Genomic DNA, 20,989 nt, shown 5'->3' on the forward strand with positions numbered 1-20,989 from the left:
ATACTGCCTAATTAATCTGAATTCTGAAGGCAGAAATCTTTCTGAACGTATGGGCAAATCATGCAAATTAAATTTATGTTCAGAGGCAAAGAAATATATAAAAATAAATACATGCTAATGAAACATGGCTTGACTTAGTCTCTGAGTTAAAAATATAGTTTAAAAAGAGTTCATTAAAGGTACATTTCTAGTATTGTATCTAGTATTATATCTGTATTTTCCTTCAGCCAAGTAATGTTGATAAAACTTAAGAAAAAGACAGAAAATCCATATAATCATTTTTAATTCAGATTAAATATATTATTCCAAGATATTTTGAATGCGCACTTATCTGCACTATTTAACAGTAAGAGGCAACTTTTGGAGTTTGGGTATCCACAAAGCCTGACAGCAAAAAATTGCCATTGTTTACAAGTATTGCTCTCTAATATATGTTTTATTTTTGGATCATACTTTGTATGGTTGAAAACAAATGGAACAGAATAAATGCCTTCCTCTAATTTCCTTTTAAAATAACAGCTTTGAAAAAGCAAATTATTTTCAACTCCACTGCTTATACAGTATTATGTACACATGAGGAAACAACATGTTAGAGCAGAGCTGTCCGGACAGCATTAGTTGGACAGAAGCTTCAAATGTAAATCAAATAAGATAACTCTCCATAAGATATGAGAAAGGAAAAACATCATGTATATACAAATATTCAAACAATGTCCAAAATACCAACAGATTTATCTGCAGTGGAACAAATATGCATGTCAGCCTATCCAAAGATAAATCGGTAAAGGGGAGTTGAGCATAACACATCTCTAAAAACTGTTTTTTTAACATCTGCACTCCTACCTTGCTTTTTGAAAGCGTACTCTACAAAAACTGTTGTATAACTGAAAATAAAGAACAAAAATCCACTTTAGTCATTGTTGAGCAAATATGTAATTTTAGTTTTGGTCTAGTCTTGATATGAACGTTGGAATATTATGTGTGAAAGAACAAGAGTGCCAGTGTTGGAAAATCCAAAGTAACCTAAATTAAGATAAGGGTGGGCCTGGCAGTGATTCTAAGAACTTTAGTGCAATATTTATTCTACAATAATGCAAACTTTTTTGATAATGTATAAAGTGGAAGTGAAAGCTTCAGTTTTCAAAAAAAGGAAAAGATCCCTAGATTATAAAACTAGTGCAGACAAATGCTAAGAAATATTACCGGTATGTATTAGGACATTTACCTATACAGTTCCAAAAGACATGTAGTCCAAAAGGAATGTCTTATACCTGTTTTATTGCAAATTTCAAAAGCAAAAGTGGCTTTCATTAATTTTAGGTGAGATAAATCGAGAGTTTTACCAAATGTTATACCTTTGTTTTAAAATAATAACAATACACAAAATAATATTAGGAATAGCAGCAGATACAGGGGAAAGGCAGATATCTGTTATTTTCTTGATGCCCAAAATCAATTATTTGTAAGCCTGTGATCAAACAAAACCTCCCTGATGTATATAGGTAAGCATATGCATGGATTTATGTATATGTACACTCATGGGCGTGCACACCTTTTGACAAGGACACTTGCTTGCATGCGTGCACATCACACACACACACACACATTTTTTTATCTCATCCAAATCGTATTATACTAGGCTCCAAATAAATTTTTCAATGAGAATAGACAGCAAATACTTTTCTAAACTGCATCCACTAAGGTTTCAAGTTTAATGGTGTAAAAATCTGACATTCAAATACAGTATTAAGAAACTTGCTTGCTACAGTGCAGATGGTATCCAACTTCCCTGTTCCCCACAAGTAAGGCTGGTACCATCAAATGAACAGCTAACAGATTTGTTTTTAAAAGTTCAAAGTTTATACATCAGGTAACATCATGACTGCCAATAATGAAAGATCTCCCGGTGTGTGTTTGTGTGTGCGTGCGTGCATGCGTGCCTTAGAATTGAGAGCATTTTGAAAGTCAATGCATAAATACAATTGACTTTTCTCTTGACTTCTGGCAAAGAACCATCACCAGAAAAGATGGAAGATTCTAGCCCCACCTATCTCATTTATAATGATCTATAGATAAAAGCCTCGTTCCCAGTATCAAAATTAACAAGCACACACATATGCACACACAACCACAGCTACATTAAACAGGATAACGAAGTCAAATAGTCCAGTATGCTTGATGTAAGTTCCAAATAACATGATGTCTTCCCCACCAACCCAACCTCCAACAATATAAGAGCTTTATCTAGTATAATACACTCTGTAGTAAACTGTTTTTGACCTCCATAGTGAGTAAGAGTTGTCAAATTTAAGAAGGTAGACTCCTCTCCCTGGGTACTGATGGCTGCCAGCATACACTTCTTCATGACAGTCTCTTCTGTACACAGGCACTATTTCATCTAGCTGAGGTTTGTTCGCATTCTTTTTGGCTTTCTCTTCACAGCTAGCATGTTCTGAGAAAGAGACAGAAATAAAGTATGAATTACTGCATGCCTTAATGCCAAATAAATCCCAATATCAATTATTTATAGACGATCATTTATAAAAATAATCTAACCTTAAACAATTCACAGTCTGAGGTAAAAAAGCATGACTTTCTGATACTAGGATTTGCAAAGAAGCAACTGAAATTAATCCACACACTGCAATCTGGGGCAATCTTCTTAACTAATGAATGAATACTTTTGATCAATGTAAATACAGAATAACAAGTGTTAGATTTAATTCCATTATTTTACAGCTGTACTATTATCAGGGCCTAATAAAATGAAGATTGGACCTTTCTTTAGATATGTTTTGAACCTTTCTTTAGATATCTACTGGTGATGTTAATAAGACAGTTCTAAAAAAACTTTAAGTGATTTCTCAGTAAAATCTTGATCCCATTTTTTTAGGACAACAAAGTGCAGAATTATTGTCCTCATGATAATGGGGCAAAACTGGCCTAGTTGTAATAGCATTTTTTTCCTAGTTTTTGGAAATGGAAATGAAAGGATATTTGTTAATATAACCAAAATTGCTAAAAGGTTGTCTCACATGAAGGAATAATCAAAGATGGACCCCATAAATGTCAAGACTTATTTCATTAATAAATGAACTAATTTGAATTAATTCAAATCAAAATTAAATTAGTGCAAATGAAATAATTTAAATTAATTATCCTGCAAGCTTGTGTTATGAATTGCATGTAAATTGAGATTCTAGTTTAAACACGCAACTAGCAAAGAACACATATACATTTTTCTAGCACCCATTTGTCTCACTCTTTGAAGTTGCCAAAACTTAGGAGTGAATTGGTCCTCACTTACTAATTAATCATTCAGTAACTATTCAAAATTGTGACAGCACTAAACAACTAAAACTTAAGACTAGTCCTAGAAGTTCCGGCCACCACAGCGCCCCTGTGGTCATGCAATTGCAATTCGGGTGCCTGATAACCAGCTTGCACTAAGTGACTGGTTGCAGCAGCACCCCCACAGTCAAGCGATAACCTTCAGCCCACAATGACTGACCAGCTGGTCATTCTGAAAATCAGTCCCAATATCTTTGGAAGTATCAGGATAAAAGAAGATTATTTCAGTATTTATTATTTCCTATAGGATTTCGTTTGAGGTTTTTTTAAAAAATTTAACAAGTGATGTAGACCAAAGAAGTGACAAATGAGAGTCTCCAACACGTTTAAACCTTTGCTAGGTATATAAATAAGATACCTTCTTCTTCCTCATCTTCACTGGATTCACTAACATGAACACTGACAGCTGTGTTAGGGGAGTCTGTCCATTCAAAATATACCCCAAAACCAATGTCATAATTGTCTGTAGCAAACTCCCAGAAAAGATAAGAGCCCTCTTCATGAGTTGGAACTCGAACTGTCACTACTTCTCCTCTGCCCACTGTGATTACAGAATCTGCATCCTGGCGGATCTTCTCTTTGAAGTCAGCAATCTGGGGCCGTGTCCACATGGAGGGTGCTGCTATGACTGGAACTGATTCTAAAAAGAAAGAGGGGACAAAAGAAAGTGCAACAAACTAAGCAATTTACATTTTCCCACAGAATTTTCTTGGGATGGTATATAAATAGATATAAGAATCACAGTACAAAGAAGAACTACGTTACAGGGCTACACTTTCCAAATTATTTAGTAGGCCCAAATGGAAAGCAGTTTCACTTTGACAAAACCACATAGCATCCACTGGTTTGAATCACCTAAAGGCTTGTCTGTAAACAAGGGTTAAATCTCCAGCCATATGCTATGTCCTGTCTTGGTACAGATGAGGAGCCAAGCTCAGGGTAAACAATATTGGGCTAAGCAACAGTCCAGGAATAAAGCAGTCTCCTATGATGCTACCTTGAAAGACCAAATGAAAAACCACAAGAAACTGCATTTTTCCTCCACTAATTTTTATTTAGCCAATTTCTGTCTGTGAATAGGATTCTGCACTCTGCATAGTTACATGGCAATAAGTCACAGATCTGCAGGCTATTAGTTCCAATCATTACAAAGGGTGGGCATATAGGCTTTAGTTAAAAACAAAAAACAAACAGGTCGCTATATTTTGTACTAAATATGATATTAAATACTCAAACTATTTCTTGTGTTTAAAGAGTCCAATAAACATCAGTCATACCTTTTGGTCCATTCTCGAGTACTTCTTCTAAAGCATCTATTTCCGGGTCTTTTTCAGGGCCGCCTGAATGTACACTAGCCTGTCCATTGACTGATGAGATTTCCCCTGCAGTGGTTGAATTTGCCTTTGATACTGATGTAACTAAAGCTGTAGCAGCTGCTTCTTGCTGCTTCTGTAAAGCTGCCTACAAATTAAAAACAAACAAACCCTTATTGCAAAATCAATAAAAATGTGCAATGCATTTGACATCTAATGTCACCTAATGTAAGCATTAATTTAAACAGAATTTTAAAAACTGTAACAGAATACACACACACAATCATTATGATTACGGCTCCTGGTAACTGCATGAGCATATTCCTGTTCATACATAAAATACCAAGCGGCCCTGGTGATTCTATCCATATTGTTTTCTCAGTAATAATACAATAATGATTTTCTACCATCTTTTTCCAAGATGTTCTTTCAAATTCCCAACTTAGTTGATAGGCCTTGAATTTCCTGAGTCCCATCCAAACATTAGTCAGTCTGGAACTTGTTTAACTTTTCAAGGTCGTCATTAGTTGCCTAGGTGCTGCCACTTGGCTGTAATATATTTTATTAGAATTTATTCTAGCTTGGTAAGTATTTATTCTTATTAGAATTTATTCTACCTTCAGAAGTACCTACATTATAACTTAGTAGTTTCAGTTTCAACAGAAAATTAAAAAGCTGCTATTCTGAGAGATGCATTGCTACCATGGTGTACTATACCTGCTGCTGTGCAAGTTGGACCTGATAAAGTTGCTGCATATACTGTTGATAATGCTGCTCCTGGAGCTGGCGAATTAGGATTTGTTGCTGCTCGTAGTTGCCTGGGTATTGTTGGGCTGCATACTGTTGGAACTGGACAGCAGTCTGAGAGTTCAATGCTGCCATTATCTGTTGCCTGGATTAAGAACAAACTGCTCCAGTAAATAATTCAGCAGACATAGAAACAGCAGCTATTTAACTAGATTCAAGCATACTAAATTTTATTTCTAAAATAGTAGTATCTAATTTTTTTTAGTGAAGTTTATATGAGAGTACAAGTGGAATATGAACCCTAAAGTCAAAAGGAGTAATTAAAAAATTGAATTACATGTCAGAAAATCTGTATTTCACACCTTTCCCAAAAAGACATTTGTGTTCTTACTTGGTATCACTAACATGCAAAATATGATAAACAATCACACATATTATATAAGTATATATGGAGCTAGTTTGCTTTCCATAATATCTAAAAATATAATTCACTTCTCAACATTTCCTTTTTGGTATCCAGAACAAACACCAAATTCACTGGGGAAAGCCTTACATTCTATTATGGGTAGTCCTCAACTTATGACCACAATTAAGCCCAAAATTTATGTTGCTAGGTGAAAAATTTGTTATGAGAGTTTTGCCCGATTTTATGACTTTTCTTGTCACATTTGTTAAGTGAATCAATGCAGTTCTTAAATTAGTAACACGGTTAAGTGAACCTGGTTTCCCCATTGACTTTGCTTGTCAGAAGGTCGCCAAAGGGGATCACAAGACCCTGGGACACTGCAACCATCATAAATGTGAGTTAGTTGACAAGCACCTGAATGTAAATCACGTGACCATGGGGATGCTGCAACGGTCATAAATGTGGAAAATAGTAATGTCACTTTTTTCATTGTTGTAACTTTGAACAGTCACTAAATGAACTGTTTTAAGTCAAGGACTACCTGTATTATGCAGTGTTCATATTATCTCAGGGTCAGAGTCCAGAATAAAAAAAAAAACATAAAGAGCTTCCATTCAATTTCCCACAAGCAATAATCACCAATTCTAATTTGTATGAAAGCTCCCTACATTTTATTTCTTCTATTTAAAAACCATTTAATGAATTCAGGGTCTGCCAGAGTAAAAGTCACATCAATGTTGGTTCTCCCTCAGGCTTGCTTTTGAAATTTTGGGGATGCATCCACAAGAAGTTAACAGCACCTCCCGATTGCAATTTCATAAACGTTCAGAGAAGAATTTTGTATTTTTCAGGCTACTCCAAGAGTTCATGCTGAATGTATTACAATTTTTATTAGCTTTTCAGTGTAAATGGTGAATTCTTATTCCAATACTAAAATTCAGGCACTACACTTGAATGAAAATTCAGATAAAGTGATACAGGTTCAAAGAAGAGCAACAAGGATGAGCAAGAGACTAGAAACTAAGTTGTATGAAAAGAGGATCAAGGAAATTAGATTTTTTTAGGCTTAAGGGATAAAAAACTGAGGATGAATGTAATTTCAAATACCTGGAAAGATATTATACAAGGATAAAGCCTGTTCTTCATTATTCCAAAATCAAAGTCAAGAACTCATGCAATCAAAATACCAGAAAAACCTTTTTAATAGTTTAATAGTAAAACCAATTACTTGAGGAATGATAGATTCATCTTTCATGCTTCAAGCAGAAGCTAAATAACAGTGCAATCATTTAAATTTTCTGCATTATTGAATTTGATGGTTTAATGTCCTTTCGGGCTTTATAGTTTTTTAGCTTTCTTAGCAAAACTCTCTTCAAATGGACTTGTTCCTAGTCCCATCAGTACATGAACTTAGATATACTTTTGAAGAATTTTCTATTCAACAATATAAAATTTTGCCTTCAGTATTTTAAATAATCTCAAAAATGGTTTGCTTGTCAAAAATATTAGGTTGAATCTAAAGCCTATTGTCTACAAAGTTTATTTCTTGTAAACTTTGGCTATATATCACTTTGTGAGGGCCCAAAACATAGTTTTAAAAATATTTAGTCACTTATAAACATTATTTGTATGGTCTTGGGCAAGGTGGCATTTCTATTAGTGTGAGAATAAACGAGATCATCCCATATTCAAAACCTCTTAAAAAAAAGACTGAAATGTATGATAAATCATGCATTACTGAGTCCTACTTTTGCTGTTCCATTCGGAATCTCTCTTCTTCTATCCTCCGTCTCTCCTCTTCTTCCCGTCTGAGCCTCTCTTCCTCTTCTTGCCTGCGTTTCTCTTCCTCTTTTTGTAAACGCTCTCGTTCTTCCTCTTCATGTTGCCTACGTTCCTCTTCTTCCCTCCTGCAATATTTGTATCTATCACTTAATTACTCTGTAATTCTTTACAGCTTGTCATGCTGCAATACGAAAAATGGAAGTTTCAAGTCAAGTGTAGCTACTCTCCAATCTATCACTGGATTTAACAATAAAGAATATATGAGATTATCTCCATCAAACTATCAATAGCTACTACTATAAGAATTATATTTCCTCTATTAGTTAAGGATATATCATTCCATTATCTACTGTGGGGGAGCACAAGAAAACAGAGTCTGTCCTGCAAGGTATTTTTTTGAGGCCTTTGAGAATGTTGGACGAAAAGAAATTATTTTCGAAGTGCCACTCATACAAGCAAAGGATGCTTGTGCTCGCACAGAAAGCTCCATTCACGCATGGAACTTTGCGAAAAAGGGCAAGCGCCCTCCGCTTGCACGGGTGGAACTTCATGCATGCACACTTGCCCATCTCTCCCATGGCCCAGTTTCGAAAAGGTTGCGGACCAGTAATGGGCCACAGCCTAGGTGTTGGGGATCCCTGGTCTAGGCATTTCATGTACTTTATATATTTAAGTAATTGACATCATTTGTGTTAATTGATGCAAACAATGCCAATTATGTCAATTTAAATTTAACAGATATTTGGATTTAAAGGAACATCTTTCTTCCAAATGTTCTTTTACATCATGGTTTTACTGTAGTGTGATCTTAGGACTGTAATCTTAGAGAAATTTACACCCTGGAATCAATCACAATGATGGCTGCATAGTAAGGTTACAAAACAACTCAAATGGAACACAGAAGTCTTAAGTAACCTCTTCTCAAAAATAATATTGTACATAGAACAATCGCAAAAACATTAAAATAATTTATTATGCACCGGAATAATCCAAAAGTTTACCAAGAAACCAGGAATAATGCAACAAACCTAACTATATTCTGCTCTGGTGCAATACAAAACAGAACAAAATGTGTGTCTTCACATGATGAATTTGAACTGATTCATCTATAAACCACATTACATATTTACAAAGATTCTTATGCACTGGTGACAAGCATGTATTTAGCAATGTTTAAAATATTACTAATAATCCTCATATTTGTAACGTAAGCAAACAAAAATTGCAGTAAAACAACTTCATCATCAAGACTGTTACAAAATAATAAGAATTAAGAGATTATTAGAAAAGATCCCCAGGACACAGGAATCTCTGTGGACTGGAACGTGGTTCCAAATAAGTACAAAAGCATACCTTTTCTTCTCCTGTTCTTCTTTCTCTATTTTATGAGATGTAACATATGTTGAAAAGAGTTGACAACATCTATTCAGGAGTTTTACAAACTCTGTCATAGCTTCTTGCTTTGCCATACTGCCAAGCGCAGCCCATTCTTTCCTGCAATGAGATAAAATGAGTTGGAATAAAAAGAAAATCATTTCCATCAAATTAAGTATAAGCACAACAATTTATGCTTAAGTTGATCCTAAACAACCAGGCAGGTAAATGTTCCCAGAAAACAGCTCTGAACATGGATATTTTTGAAAGCAGTGCTTGTCCAGAATACTAGGAATTCCACATGATGAGGCATATACACATACATAATCTTGTCAGATGACTCCCCAAAATAACAAATATGGTGGTGATTAAATATTTCATTCATATTTCTGTCTTGTGTGAGAACAAGAATAAATGTATATAGAATTCGGTTTAACTATTAAATTCAAACCTGCTGTCAATAAATAATCACTTTTTAGGTCTTCAGGAATTTTAAAAATATGCTCAGATGCTGAATTGATAAGACATCACCATACTACTGATATTTCAACTCACACTGCAATCTTAGGTTAAAATGTCTTGGTCAAATAAAACAATCTATGTTATATTTATAAATATTTTTTTACCTTCTGTCATTTCCAAGTACATCAAAGAATCCAACTTCAGGGCAGGTATCTGGATTGTAAGGTCCCAGCAGAACTTGTTTATGCAGGGCTACCAGTCTAAGTTTTTCTTCATAGGTGGGATGAAAGGCTTTGCCATCTTTTTCTGAAAGTAAAAGACACAGTAAATTTCAAGATATAAATAATAAATGTCACAATGCTACGTTTCCATAGTTAAGAACACAGTGAAATGTCATATCTTCTATAATAGTCCCTCAAAGGGATATCAATCATGCTAGGCCAGTGCAAAAAACTGAGGAATAGACTACCTCCAAGAAAGGCAATAAACCAAGACTTACTTATATTTTCAGAGAAAAACAATCCTACAGTTACAGAGACCTAAATCCATGCAAACACTCAGAACATAGCTACAACCTTATTCCAGCACATTTACATGGAAAGGCATCAAGAATGGTAGTTTCACTTAACCGCCTCTTATGTGGCAAGGAACTTTATTGAAAAAAGGTATAGTGTGATAACTTAGCATACTGAACGATCTGGATTAAGTCTCAATTTAGTAATGAACTTCCAATGGATGGCTTTGGAGGTCTGTCTTACCCATCCTGCAGGTATTGTGAAGATATAAATGCTATAAGCTTTCCAGCACTCTTCATAAAACTAGAACAAACATTTTGCATAGCAATAAACAAGGTCACAAATCTATATTTATGCAGCATTATTTTAACAATGTGGTTTTGATTTTACAAAAACAATGTGCTGTTCTTTTATTATTTGCAGTACATAAATCCTATTTTAACTATACAGCTAGGATAAAAATATACCTAGAAAGTATTCATGCTATTTTTATATACCAGAATATAATTTATATATTAAATTTAAATAATATAAATTACTTAATAAAATTACAAAAAAGATTAGTGAAGTAAACAAATAAGTTTTACTTTTAATTATTAAAGGTTTATTTACATATATGACTGATAAATAAGCTAAAAGAGAGGCAGGGATAGAAAGACTGAAAGAACCTTATTAAAAAAATACAGCAAATAAATAATGAGCCATTTCACAAATTTAAACTAGTTTTTATAAACATTTAACACAAAAGGAATATCATCCATTTTAAATTTATGTTCAATAAACATTGATCTGACTTCAAAGGATTCACCTGAAATAAGCATCAAATATAACTGTACTTACAGAACAAACATAATACAATAATTTAGTATATTTTAAATTGTAACCCAAATCAACAAGTTATATTTAAAAAATACACACACATATTTAGGTTTCACGAGCATATGCCAATTATAGTACATTCAGTGAATTTGCAAAACACACAAAAGAGCAAAAGCTATTGATTGAAAAAATGCTGACTGATGAAACATGAAACAAAGATGCAAGTGCAAGAATTATTTTGTTATACAATAAAGCCAAATAAATAATTTATTTCTGCTACACTATTGTCATACTAGAGTCCCTATGAATACCTGCTGAAACTTGCAAAATCATGCTCTTGTTGACACTGACATCAGAGGTCTCAAATACTGGCCACGCTAATTTCAAGCTAGACAGCATAGGAGGAATTCCTGTTTATTCTTTAACCGCATCTTCTGCAAAGCCATTTTACTTATCTGAATATGTTTGAAGTTGGATGGATAAGGTCTGGAATTATTCTTCTTAGAATAAAACCAGCTTCCCAAGTTTTTCATAATCCATTTGCATCATATCTTATACTTGGGACTTTAAAAAGATATACAATTACTATAATAAAACAAGCCTGGATTGCCATTTTGAGGTACTTTACCTGATATATTTATCTCAACTTATTATTTTCTGGGTCAGTCATAAATGCTAATAAGGGACTCATGATAATATACTTCCAATAATAAATTATTTAGGAATTATCTATACCAGCGTTTCTCAGAATCCCAACTTTTAAAATGATGGAGGACCCCCAAAATAGCTTTTTTATATGGGTTATATTTACCAATATTATCCATATTAAAAATTAAAATTGATGCACTTGCTGCCACCACCACTTCTCATGATTGTTTGATAGGATTTTATTATTGTATTATTTTTCAACATAGACTGGCAAAAACACTTGACTCCATGAATCTCTGAGAGAGCCTTGGGGAGCCCCAGAAGACGTGGGTTATTGTTGTTTGGTTGCTAAGTCCTGTCTGACTCTTCACAACCCCAAGGATCACACCATGGCAGGGCTTGCAGAGTTTGCCCAAATCATTTTCATTGTGTCAATGACACTATTGAACCATCTTATCCTCTGCTGTCCTCGTCTCCTTTTGCCTTCAATCTTTCCCAACACTGGGGTCTTTTCCAATGAGTCCTCTCTTCTCATTTGGTGTCCAAAGTATTTGAGCTTCAGCTTCAGTATCTGGTCTTTCGAAGAACAGTCAGGGTTGATTTCCTTTAAGATTGAATGATCTGATCTTTCAGCAGTCCAAGGACCATAATTTTAACAATGCTAATTTGTACCATTTAAAACAAGATTAATGAAGCACAAAATCCAAACTGGCATTCAGGAATTATTTACTTCAAACGATATTCCTGACAATAAAGTGACAAAGTATAATAGTGACCTGCTTCTCCCCACTAAACCTTATTTTTTCTTACATTCATATATGTTTAAATATCTCTTACTTATCCAACAAAAGAGAAGGCCTTCCAGCAATGAAATGTATGTACTGTCCCTATCTGCTCAAATAATACCATTAAAAAAACCTATACACACCAGGAACTTAATTGCTGGATGTCTTTCAAATATAGTTATATGCTCTTTTGTCAATACTATCCTCTGCTCTACCAATAACGAAGAAGTCAGTACCTACACAAGATAAAACTGGGAAGACATTAACACCATAAAAAAGAGGAAAAAACTGAAACATTAGATGTGCCAAAGATCTTTTTTTTAAAAGCCCTTCAAAATACATTTCAATAAGGACTGAACATAGTCAGTGTCTCCAAAAACAATGGACAAGCCAGGAGCTCAAAGAGATAGTGATACCATCTTGATACCATTAATGCTCATCCTGAAATAGGGCAAGGTTGATCAGCAGATATCTCAACTGCTGCACTCCTTGTTAGGCTACAGTGAAACATTTTATGGCAGATAAAATTTCTCACATTACCTATATGGTGTGTCTGCTGACTAAAATGACATAGATCAATGATATCAAAAGAAAGGGACCTACATTAGCAGTTCTGGACTCCATAATTTAGGACATAATTCTATCTGCTGCCATCTAACAGTCATCAGGATTTTTTCAGCCAGATCCGATGGTAATATCCTACTACCCTACCTAAAACTCAGTTGGATTTCATTGGGACTAGAATTATGGGGACTTTCTTTTCCTCCCTCCCTCTGTCCCTCCGTCCCTCCCTTCTACATAGCAACACTTCAGACAAAAATATCAGATAACACTGTATTTATCTTGTATAAATCTGTGTTCTTTTAAAAGAATACAATAGATATATTGCACCTGTATGTCTGTATAAATCAACCACCCAAGGATAACTGCAAACAGTTGCCAAAGAAAGATAATCTAGTCTGTAACACTGCAACATAACCTACCAAGTTAAATCTTCCAACTTTTAGAACATTCAATTTACCATAATTTTTCTTTCTACTTCACATTACTTTTATTCGTTTTGTTTTGTATTCCAAGCATAGCTCAGTAATACTTGTATGCAACATTTTTTACAACAGTAACAGTGACCATATTTCTTGAATCCAGTTTATGGCAGTAGCCACAATCTATAGTATGGCTGTTTGATATTTGTTTGTATTGCACTTTCTCCTGAGTTTATAAAGGAGATTTAAAATGGGCTATGAGGTGGTAAGTAGTATTTGGTTTAGCAACTCCAATATTTTTCAAAGAAAACTTGCATATTTCTGTTTTATTAGATGGTCTAATAACTTAGGTACATGTAGATCCCCAATCCTTTCACACACCAAGAAAAGAGAGCAACAACAAGATTAAGAAAGCAACCCTTTCTTACACAGAAGGTGATTGTTTAGGCTGACCTTCGAAGGTGACAGTATATTTCAAGAAATGCATATTCATGATAATAGAATATTGTATATTATCTCAACATTTTTAAATGGGCAGTTCGGGCTCACTTTGGGCCCAAAATATGTATAAATATTTTCTTCCTGGAGAAGAAACAGCAATGAAGTATTTACATATTTCTATGCACTTGTTATGGCTAGCAAAGAACTACTTGAGACCGCACTAAGTCACATGTCTTGTCACAGTTATGACAAGATCTTAAATATTTCAACCAGTTTCCATGATCTGATATGTGATGTAAGTTAAACACATTATAAAATATACAATATGCCCAGGAATGGCACTTATTTTGCTCAGAAGTATAATTCTACTTACATCTGATATTACATTTTTATTATTTCATGCTTTGAAATAAAAATGAATATGACTGCACTACATGAAAGATAATATTGAAAGCAACAGCAAAGATATGAGAGCAAGTTTCAAATGTGGATTTTTGTATGTTTCCCTATTATTCAAAGATATTACATATTGGGAATTTCTGTAAAAGTTGAGTACAGTATTATAACACCCAACTCCTCCTCATCTGAAAAGAGTATTCCTGGATTACTTTTATAATTCACAGATAAATTTCAACACATAAAAATTGCCAAGTGCAGTAGTACTGCATGTACTTGTAAGCAGAGCATGAGCAACAAAAATGGATTTATAACATAAGTTTATGCAGCACATGCTATATTTTGGCCTACTATTTTACTTAAAAATTAATTTCAACTATGTCCTTGTTTATCTTTGCTTTTATATTATTTTCTGTGGCTTTATTCAAAATATATCTACCCTTAAAATATTCTGGAAAGGTTTTCAGGATTGTATATGTCCAAATGAACAATAGTTTACAAAATGGCAACCAATATTAAAAGAACAAGCACAGTATCATTTTATAGGTCTCTAGGTTCCCGTATTTCTATAAGGTTACATGTTTTGAAGAAAAAGTGTTTGATCCATATACAATTCAGGCTTAGTTTAAAACATTAATACATTTCACTTAGCAATTTCGCCTTTGCCTACATATTCGAAGCCTACTTAATGTCACTTCTGCAACGAATATATTCCCCTGCAAACTGAATAGTGTCGTTCATTGAATATTTCTCTTGCTCCTCAACAAGCGTCTGAGGGTGACGGCGGTGTCTCCCCAGACACGAACCAACTAAGTAAACGGACGTCTAGTTTAAGATTTCGGGGGCTCTACGAACGTGAGTCGGGGCCGGAGGCTACCAAGCTTTCCCCCGCCCTTAAACCCCTCTTACGATGGAGAGGCCGGGAAGTCGAGAGAGAGCCGGGACACTTTAGTCACTTTCCCGACTTGGCAAGAGGCAAAAGCGGTCACCTTTGAAGAAGCGCAACGCCAGGCCGTACAACTCCTCCAGGCCGAAGCCCCAGCGCCGCTCCAGATTCAGCACTCCGCCGCCATCGCCGTCTCCCTCTCCGCCGGCCTCGTCCCTCACCTGCTCCCCCGGCTGACCAGAAGTCCCCACTCGGCCCCCAGCCAGCGGGAGCGGCCTAACGTCTGCCTGGCCAGGCCTAGCCTCCTCCGAGTCCGGGCTCAGGGTCAGGCCGTCAATGGAAACCTCCAGCCGCTCCGAACTGAGCGCCGCCGCGGCCGCCATCGCCTTCCTCGCCCCCTGCTGCTCAGCTGGGCGGCCACGTCCCGACTTCCTCCTCCCGCCTCACGACCCGGATCTTCCGGCGAGGCAGGCAAGTCGGCCAGCAGCAGGAGGAGGAAGAGGAGGAGGAGGAAGTCAGGTGCTCCTTCAGGAGAACAGCCGTGTTGTTGCTTACCTCCTCCTGCGGTAGCAGCGGTCTTTGCCAAGTTGCCTGCCCTGCTGCGGGCATCTTGGGGATATTTCCTGACCTGCCTTTCCTGAAGGCGGTCCTAGGGCAGTCAAGCCTGTGAAGTTCAGGGCGATTTTATCCCGAGTAAACGCCAGCGAAGTTGCCTTCTTTTATTTCCGGACAGAAATCTCTTTGACGTTTGCATGACAACCACCGATTCACTAGTGCTGCTGTTCAAACTGCCGGCGAATTCACTCGGATTATCGAAAGGCAGAGCGGTCTTGATAACGAAGTAACAACAATACTACCACTACCACTACTACTATCAAGTCAAAAGAACAATCAATACGCACCCTTCAGTCTCTCCACAATCAACTATCTCAACCTCAAACTATCCACTATTGACCTCACCCCATTCCGTGCCTACCGTCCTTGTCCTGTTGTCTCCATTTATTCGTACCTATTTCCTGTATTCTTACTCAGGTTTATACTCATACCTATTATCTTGTAAGCGATTGACAAATAAATAAATAAACTTTAATTTTGCTCACACGACATCAGGCAGAACTGCTCCGTAAAGTAGTTCCCAAACTATGCAATAATGGGGTGGTGGACGTGTGACCTTCCAGATGAGGCGGTACTCTCCCATTTGGTATATTAGTTGAAGTTCATTTTGAGCAAGCAATTCTGTCTCTAACACATTTCTATATTCTGAAAACAATGAACACACATACACAGAGTGTTAAGTAATCTTGTGAAGGCTATGCTAAAGGGCTTTTAAAACTTGTTTTCTATTTTGTATAAAAGCAATCTTCAAGTTTATGGAAATGATGTAATGCTATCTTCACCTCCTCTGGGACAGCATATTAAATCTTGTGCACAGTATCGACTTTATGAGTCAGGAAATGGGCTCTTTGCCATTAATCCTAGACCATCTGTAAGAAAGCAAAGAAAAAGAAGAAAGGGATAGTGCAGCTGTTTCAGTCAGAAAATATTTACACTGGCTTTCCAAAATCTCCCTTCTGATGGAAAAAAGGCAGCCTTTGAGAAACCTTTGCAATTGCCCTTAGACACAGACAGTAGCACTGTCTTTAGAGCCTTAGGCTGAGCTCTTTCCTTCTGTGAATATGAAAGACATTTGCTTTTCCTTATGCAAATTACAAACTGAACCACTGAACTGTAGCTTTTGGACTGTAAGAAACTGGCAGCCCTTAAAATAATGCTTGTGCAGGCAAGGCAAAGGAACCAGTTAGCAGCAAACTGGGCAGAGGGACAACAGGTCCATAATAAGTTCCTAATTTCTGGTTCCTGCAATCAATTTATTTGGCTTCATGGTGTTCATTAAGTACTTGCATGTTTAATTTTAGAATAAATGTCCTGTTCATAACTTAACTACCTGGCAATCTGGAACCAGAGATTTACAGTGATATTTACAAACGGGAAAAAGCTGAGAAAAATAGTCAGAGAAACATCCATTACTTTCTCTGTCTTTTCTCTTCCATGCTCTGCTGTAGAGTACTATAGCATTTAGTTTTGAGTTGGCTGCCAGGCTGTAACTGCAATATTTTATCCCATGCTGGAGAAAAGTGAATGAGAAAAATAATGAGTAAAAAGAGGTATTTTTATTCTTTTTTTCCAGAAACATCCTGCATCTTAACTTTCACTTCTGCTTCTGTCAAGATATTCGATATATTCGAAACTTCCACAGGGACTGGCACCTCCAGAATTCACAGATAATAATTCAAATCAGAGTTCAAAGCTGATTTTCAGAGAGAATAGCTGTCTTGTTTTAGTTAAGCCTGTCCCAATTTGTTTATGTTCTACATTATACTTAATGTAACTCGGCTGATGAAGTTCTATCAATAGTTTAATTAGATCAAGTATTTAGTATGTGTTATAAAGTATATCATTTCTATGATGGCATCTTTTTCAAAGCTGGCTCTTTAAATACAGAAATAGCAAAAATCTAGAAAAGGAATACTGAACAATTGAAACTCAACTGCCATCTGCTGGATTATATAATGAATTTTGCAAAGCAGATGATTTTTTTTCTTTTTGCTCAAAGTCAAGTATTACCATTTTAAGGACTATATATATTGTTAACACGAAAAATTTCAAAATAACATTTTTTAGGGAAAAAAACCCTCTTTTTAAAGCACTACTAGAAGAATGGAATGGTAAACCACTTCCACACAGTTACCGGTAAGAAACTTGTAGTCTTCAAGGTTCAGTTCAACTTGAAGGAGCCTTTACTTTTAATCTACATATGTGCAAATAAAAAGGATACATATCAAATGTTAGAAAAAGATTATGAATTATACATTTATAATAATTATACCTTTCTTTCAGAGGTTGCCCAACCAAGGACTTACAAGATTACAAAAAGCCTCAGAATTCTGATAACAGGAAAGGCAACTGGGGGCCCTGCAAGTGATTTGATCTTCAACTTCTATCAGTTGCAGCTTCTATGGCCAATGAAAAACTGAGTCTTTTAATTCATGCTATCTGGAAGGCACCTGGTTACTTATTTTTGCCAGTAGAATTTTGTGCTACAATTTTGATAGATATATTTTGCTTTCCATCCAGAAAACTGCTCCACCAATCCAATTAGGCTTGTAGAAAGGCTAAAAATAGGATAAGAGAAAAGAATGCACCCATTCTAGATTTCTCTTGATAACAGGCATGTTCCTGTTGGTACAACTTTGCACTTAGCTTGGGTGAGAGAATTTTCCTCTGCTTGTGTTCAAAGGGAAGGGAAAATAGCTGATCACCTGTTGAGATAATCTCACACTGTCAGAGTGGACCATAGGATATGATTTAACTTGGCACATAATAACAGCATGTCATCTCCAGTGTATTTAACCCTCAAAGAAGGAAGGCAAACTTTACTGGAACATGAGGAAGGATATATGGGAAACTGTTATTTCTTATATCAAGGTAAGTATAAACTGTAATACGATAGAAATATCAGAAGATTAGGTCCCTCTACTCTAGGTGACAGTATCTGGCCACAACTATAAATCAGGTTATTATATGCTAAATGTACCTCATCAAAATATTGAAGGTACTCTTGTGATGGAGAAAGAAGTTAAAGAGGCAGGCAAACAAAATGTAATAGTTGGGGACTTCACTTAATCTCAGTCTGATCTGTTCATGTTCAGACTATGAGAAAGGAAGATTTCTAGATACTGTACATTATGATTTTAGAACAGTTGGCCTTTGGAACTGATAGAGTTGAGGCTATCATAGATTTAATTTTAAGTGATATCTGAAAACAAGTGCAAAGCAGTATTGTGGAATGATTTAAAACACTGACCATAATGCTAATACATTTAGTATACTTTCAGATGGGAAATACGGGCTAGGTGCAAGATGGTCACATTTCATTACAAAAGGAGAAACTTCCCCAAAATAAAGGAATTGATGAAAAAGACTGAAAGGAAAAGTCAAAAGGTCATAAAAGTCATAATTCCTGAAATTATTTGAAATAATGCAGTAAGTTGGTATTCAGATGGGATATATTATACAATGTAAGAAAATGTAAATCAAGTCCAGAGGAAAGTTGAGTTTTTTACAATTTGTAAAAGTTAAAGTGTCTTCCTTCAGGAAGTACCATAGAAAACCTGTCATAAAAAGCAAAAAAATTGGCAGGAAAAGTATTAAGGAATTTTTAAAAACAGGATCTGAGAAGTATACAGCAAATATGCCAGATGTCTCCCTTATGTCTTTAAAGTGAATCTACTGCAAAAAGATTAAAAATTTCCTGCTCTCATGCTTTCAGAGTTATAAGGCAAAGTGGGATTGGTTTTAACTAGAAGAAACAGAATCCCAGGAATGGATTCTTGATGTTCTCATGCTTTTTCAAAAACTGTTGGTGGTCTAATATAAAGCTGACCCAACAAAAGCATATTTCTCGCAGAGAATGGAACAGAGTTTGATTTTTCTTGTTCTCCTGGGTTTAAAAAATGCCTTGAAGGAGAGTTAAGTCCATTCCTAGGTCCAGAAAGTTTGGTTCCCTCTTGATTGTCCCTCTAGTCTAGATATAACTTCTTTCCCTGGTAATAGAAATCATCTCCCCAGGACTACATCACTCCCCATCTATCCAAAATGAAACTACAGGTTGTTTAAAATGTTGGAAGCTCGGGCTAGGCTGGCAAGAAAGGCCAAGGAGGGTCCTCGCTCCTTCCATTCAGCATTTCTTACCGTGTTTCTCACAAAATAAGGCTGGGCCTTATTTTTTTTTGAGCCCCGAATAAACGCTAGGATGTCTTTTCAGGGGTGAATTAATTTCTCTCCCCCGCCACGCACTAGCACCGTCTCCAACAACAGCGTCTGAGTCGCTCCCGCTTTTCCCCCGTAACAATAGGAAAATTTTTTTGAGGTACCTGGGAGTTCTGCGCACTGCGTTTTGGTTTAATCCTGAGCGGCTGGGTGGGCGTGAGAAGAGCCGAGCAAGAGTTTCAGCTGCTGCTACCCTTGGTGCTCCAGCCTTGGGCTCTGCAAGTTTGCAAAAGTCCCGGTGCACAGCCCATTCCTGCATTCCAAGCGCCCAGGCTGAGCTGCAGCTGTCCCTCTCTTGCCAGCGCCCTCTCCAACAACAGCATCAGCAGCGGTGGGAACTGTGAAAGTTATGGAGGCGGTTCCCCCACCTGAGAAGCGGCTGAAACGCTTCCACGGTTCCTGCCACTGCTGCTGCTGTTATTGGAGACGGCGCTGGCGAGAGAGGGACAGCTGCAGCTCAGCCTGGGTGCTTGGAATGCAGGGACTGGCTGCACACCGGGACTTTTGCAAACTTGCAGAGCTGGAGCACCAAGGTAGCAGCAGCAGAGACGCTTGCTCGGCTCTTCTCACACCCACCCAGCCACTCGGGATTAAACCAAAACGCAGAGCGCAGAGCTCCCAGGTACCTCAAAATGTTTTTTTTCCGTTGTTATGGGGACGGGGGGAAAGTGGGAGCGACTCAGATGCTGTTGTTGGAGACGGTGCTGGCGAGAGAGGCGCCAGCACCGGTGGGAACCGTGGAAGCTACAGAGGCCTGAGAAGCAGCTGAAACGCTGCCGGACATCCATGCCACCCACCTGCTGACCCAGATAAGGGAGCCCTCCGTGCTCCACCATGATTGGCTGTTAGGAGCGGCTGATGGTGAGGCGTAGCTGCCCACGGGGCACTTCTAATGGCAAGTTCCCCCCATCTCCCCCCCAATTTCGCATGTTTTAAACTAGGCCTAAATTTGGGGGGAAGGGTTTAATTTCATTTTATGCCTAGAAAACATTCTGGGTCTTCTTATTGGGGGGGGGGCGTATTGTTGGAGAAACACGGTAGTTTGGCAACAATTGGCCCAAGAGATCTTTCCTCCAGCTGGGGAAAAAATAAGCCGGTGACAGGAAGTGATTCTGGGAGTGGGGAATGTCTAATCCAGAAAGGTGTGCAGGGCAGTGGGAAAACAAATACGTGTGGGTCTCCATCTCTCCAACTTGCCTGTGCCTTTGCAGCCCTCCCCTGCAAAGTGTATTAAAAGAATAGCTCTTCTGA

At 36.9% G+C, this 20,989-nt stretch overlaps 1 protein-coding gene across 1 annotated transcript; it reads right to left on the bottom strand.

Moving 5' to 3' along the window:
- Positions 1–266: 266 nt before the first annotated feature.
- Positions 267–15,334, bottom strand: ACBD3 (acyl-CoA binding domain containing 3). Its single transcript, XM_026695668.2, has 8 exons — positions 15,012–15,334; positions 9,600–9,741; positions 8,953–9,093; positions 7,566–7,724; positions 5,382–5,556; positions 4,629–4,812; positions 3,710–3,991; positions 267–2,452 (listed from the first exon to the last, which is right to left on the bottom strand). Exons 1-8 carry the CDS (start codon positions 15,289–15,291, stop codon positions 2,241–2,243), a joined length of 1,575 nt encoding a protein of 524 aa, XP_026551453.1. The 5' UTR covers positions 15,292–15,334; the 3' UTR covers positions 267–2,240.
- Positions 15,335–20,989: the final 5,655 nt, after the last annotated feature.

Source organism: Pseudonaja textilis, chromosome 1, assembly GCF_049901715.1.
Source record: "Pseudonaja textilis isolate UNSWEBS1 chromosome 1, rPseTex1.2, whole genome shotgun sequence".
In the NCBI taxonomy this organism is placed as follows: domain Eukaryota; kingdom Metazoa; phylum Chordata; class Lepidosauria; order Squamata; family Elapidae; genus Pseudonaja; species Pseudonaja textilis.

Bases quoted from the DNA above. Each gene is read 5' to 3' on its own strand.
- ACBD3 (XM_026695668.2), bottom strand. From the start codon at position 15,291: ATGGCGGCCGCGGCGGCGCTCAGTTCGGAGCGGCTGGAGGTTTCCATT. The intron at 7,725-8,952 runs GTATGCTTTTGT...CAAATATTGCAG, and splicing joins GAAGAACAGGAGAAGAAAAG to GAGGGAAGAAGAGGAACGTA. The intron at 4,813-5,381 runs GTATAGTACACC...TTTAATTTGTAG, and splicing joins TCCAACTTGCACAGCAGCAG to GCAGCTTTACAGAAGCAGCA.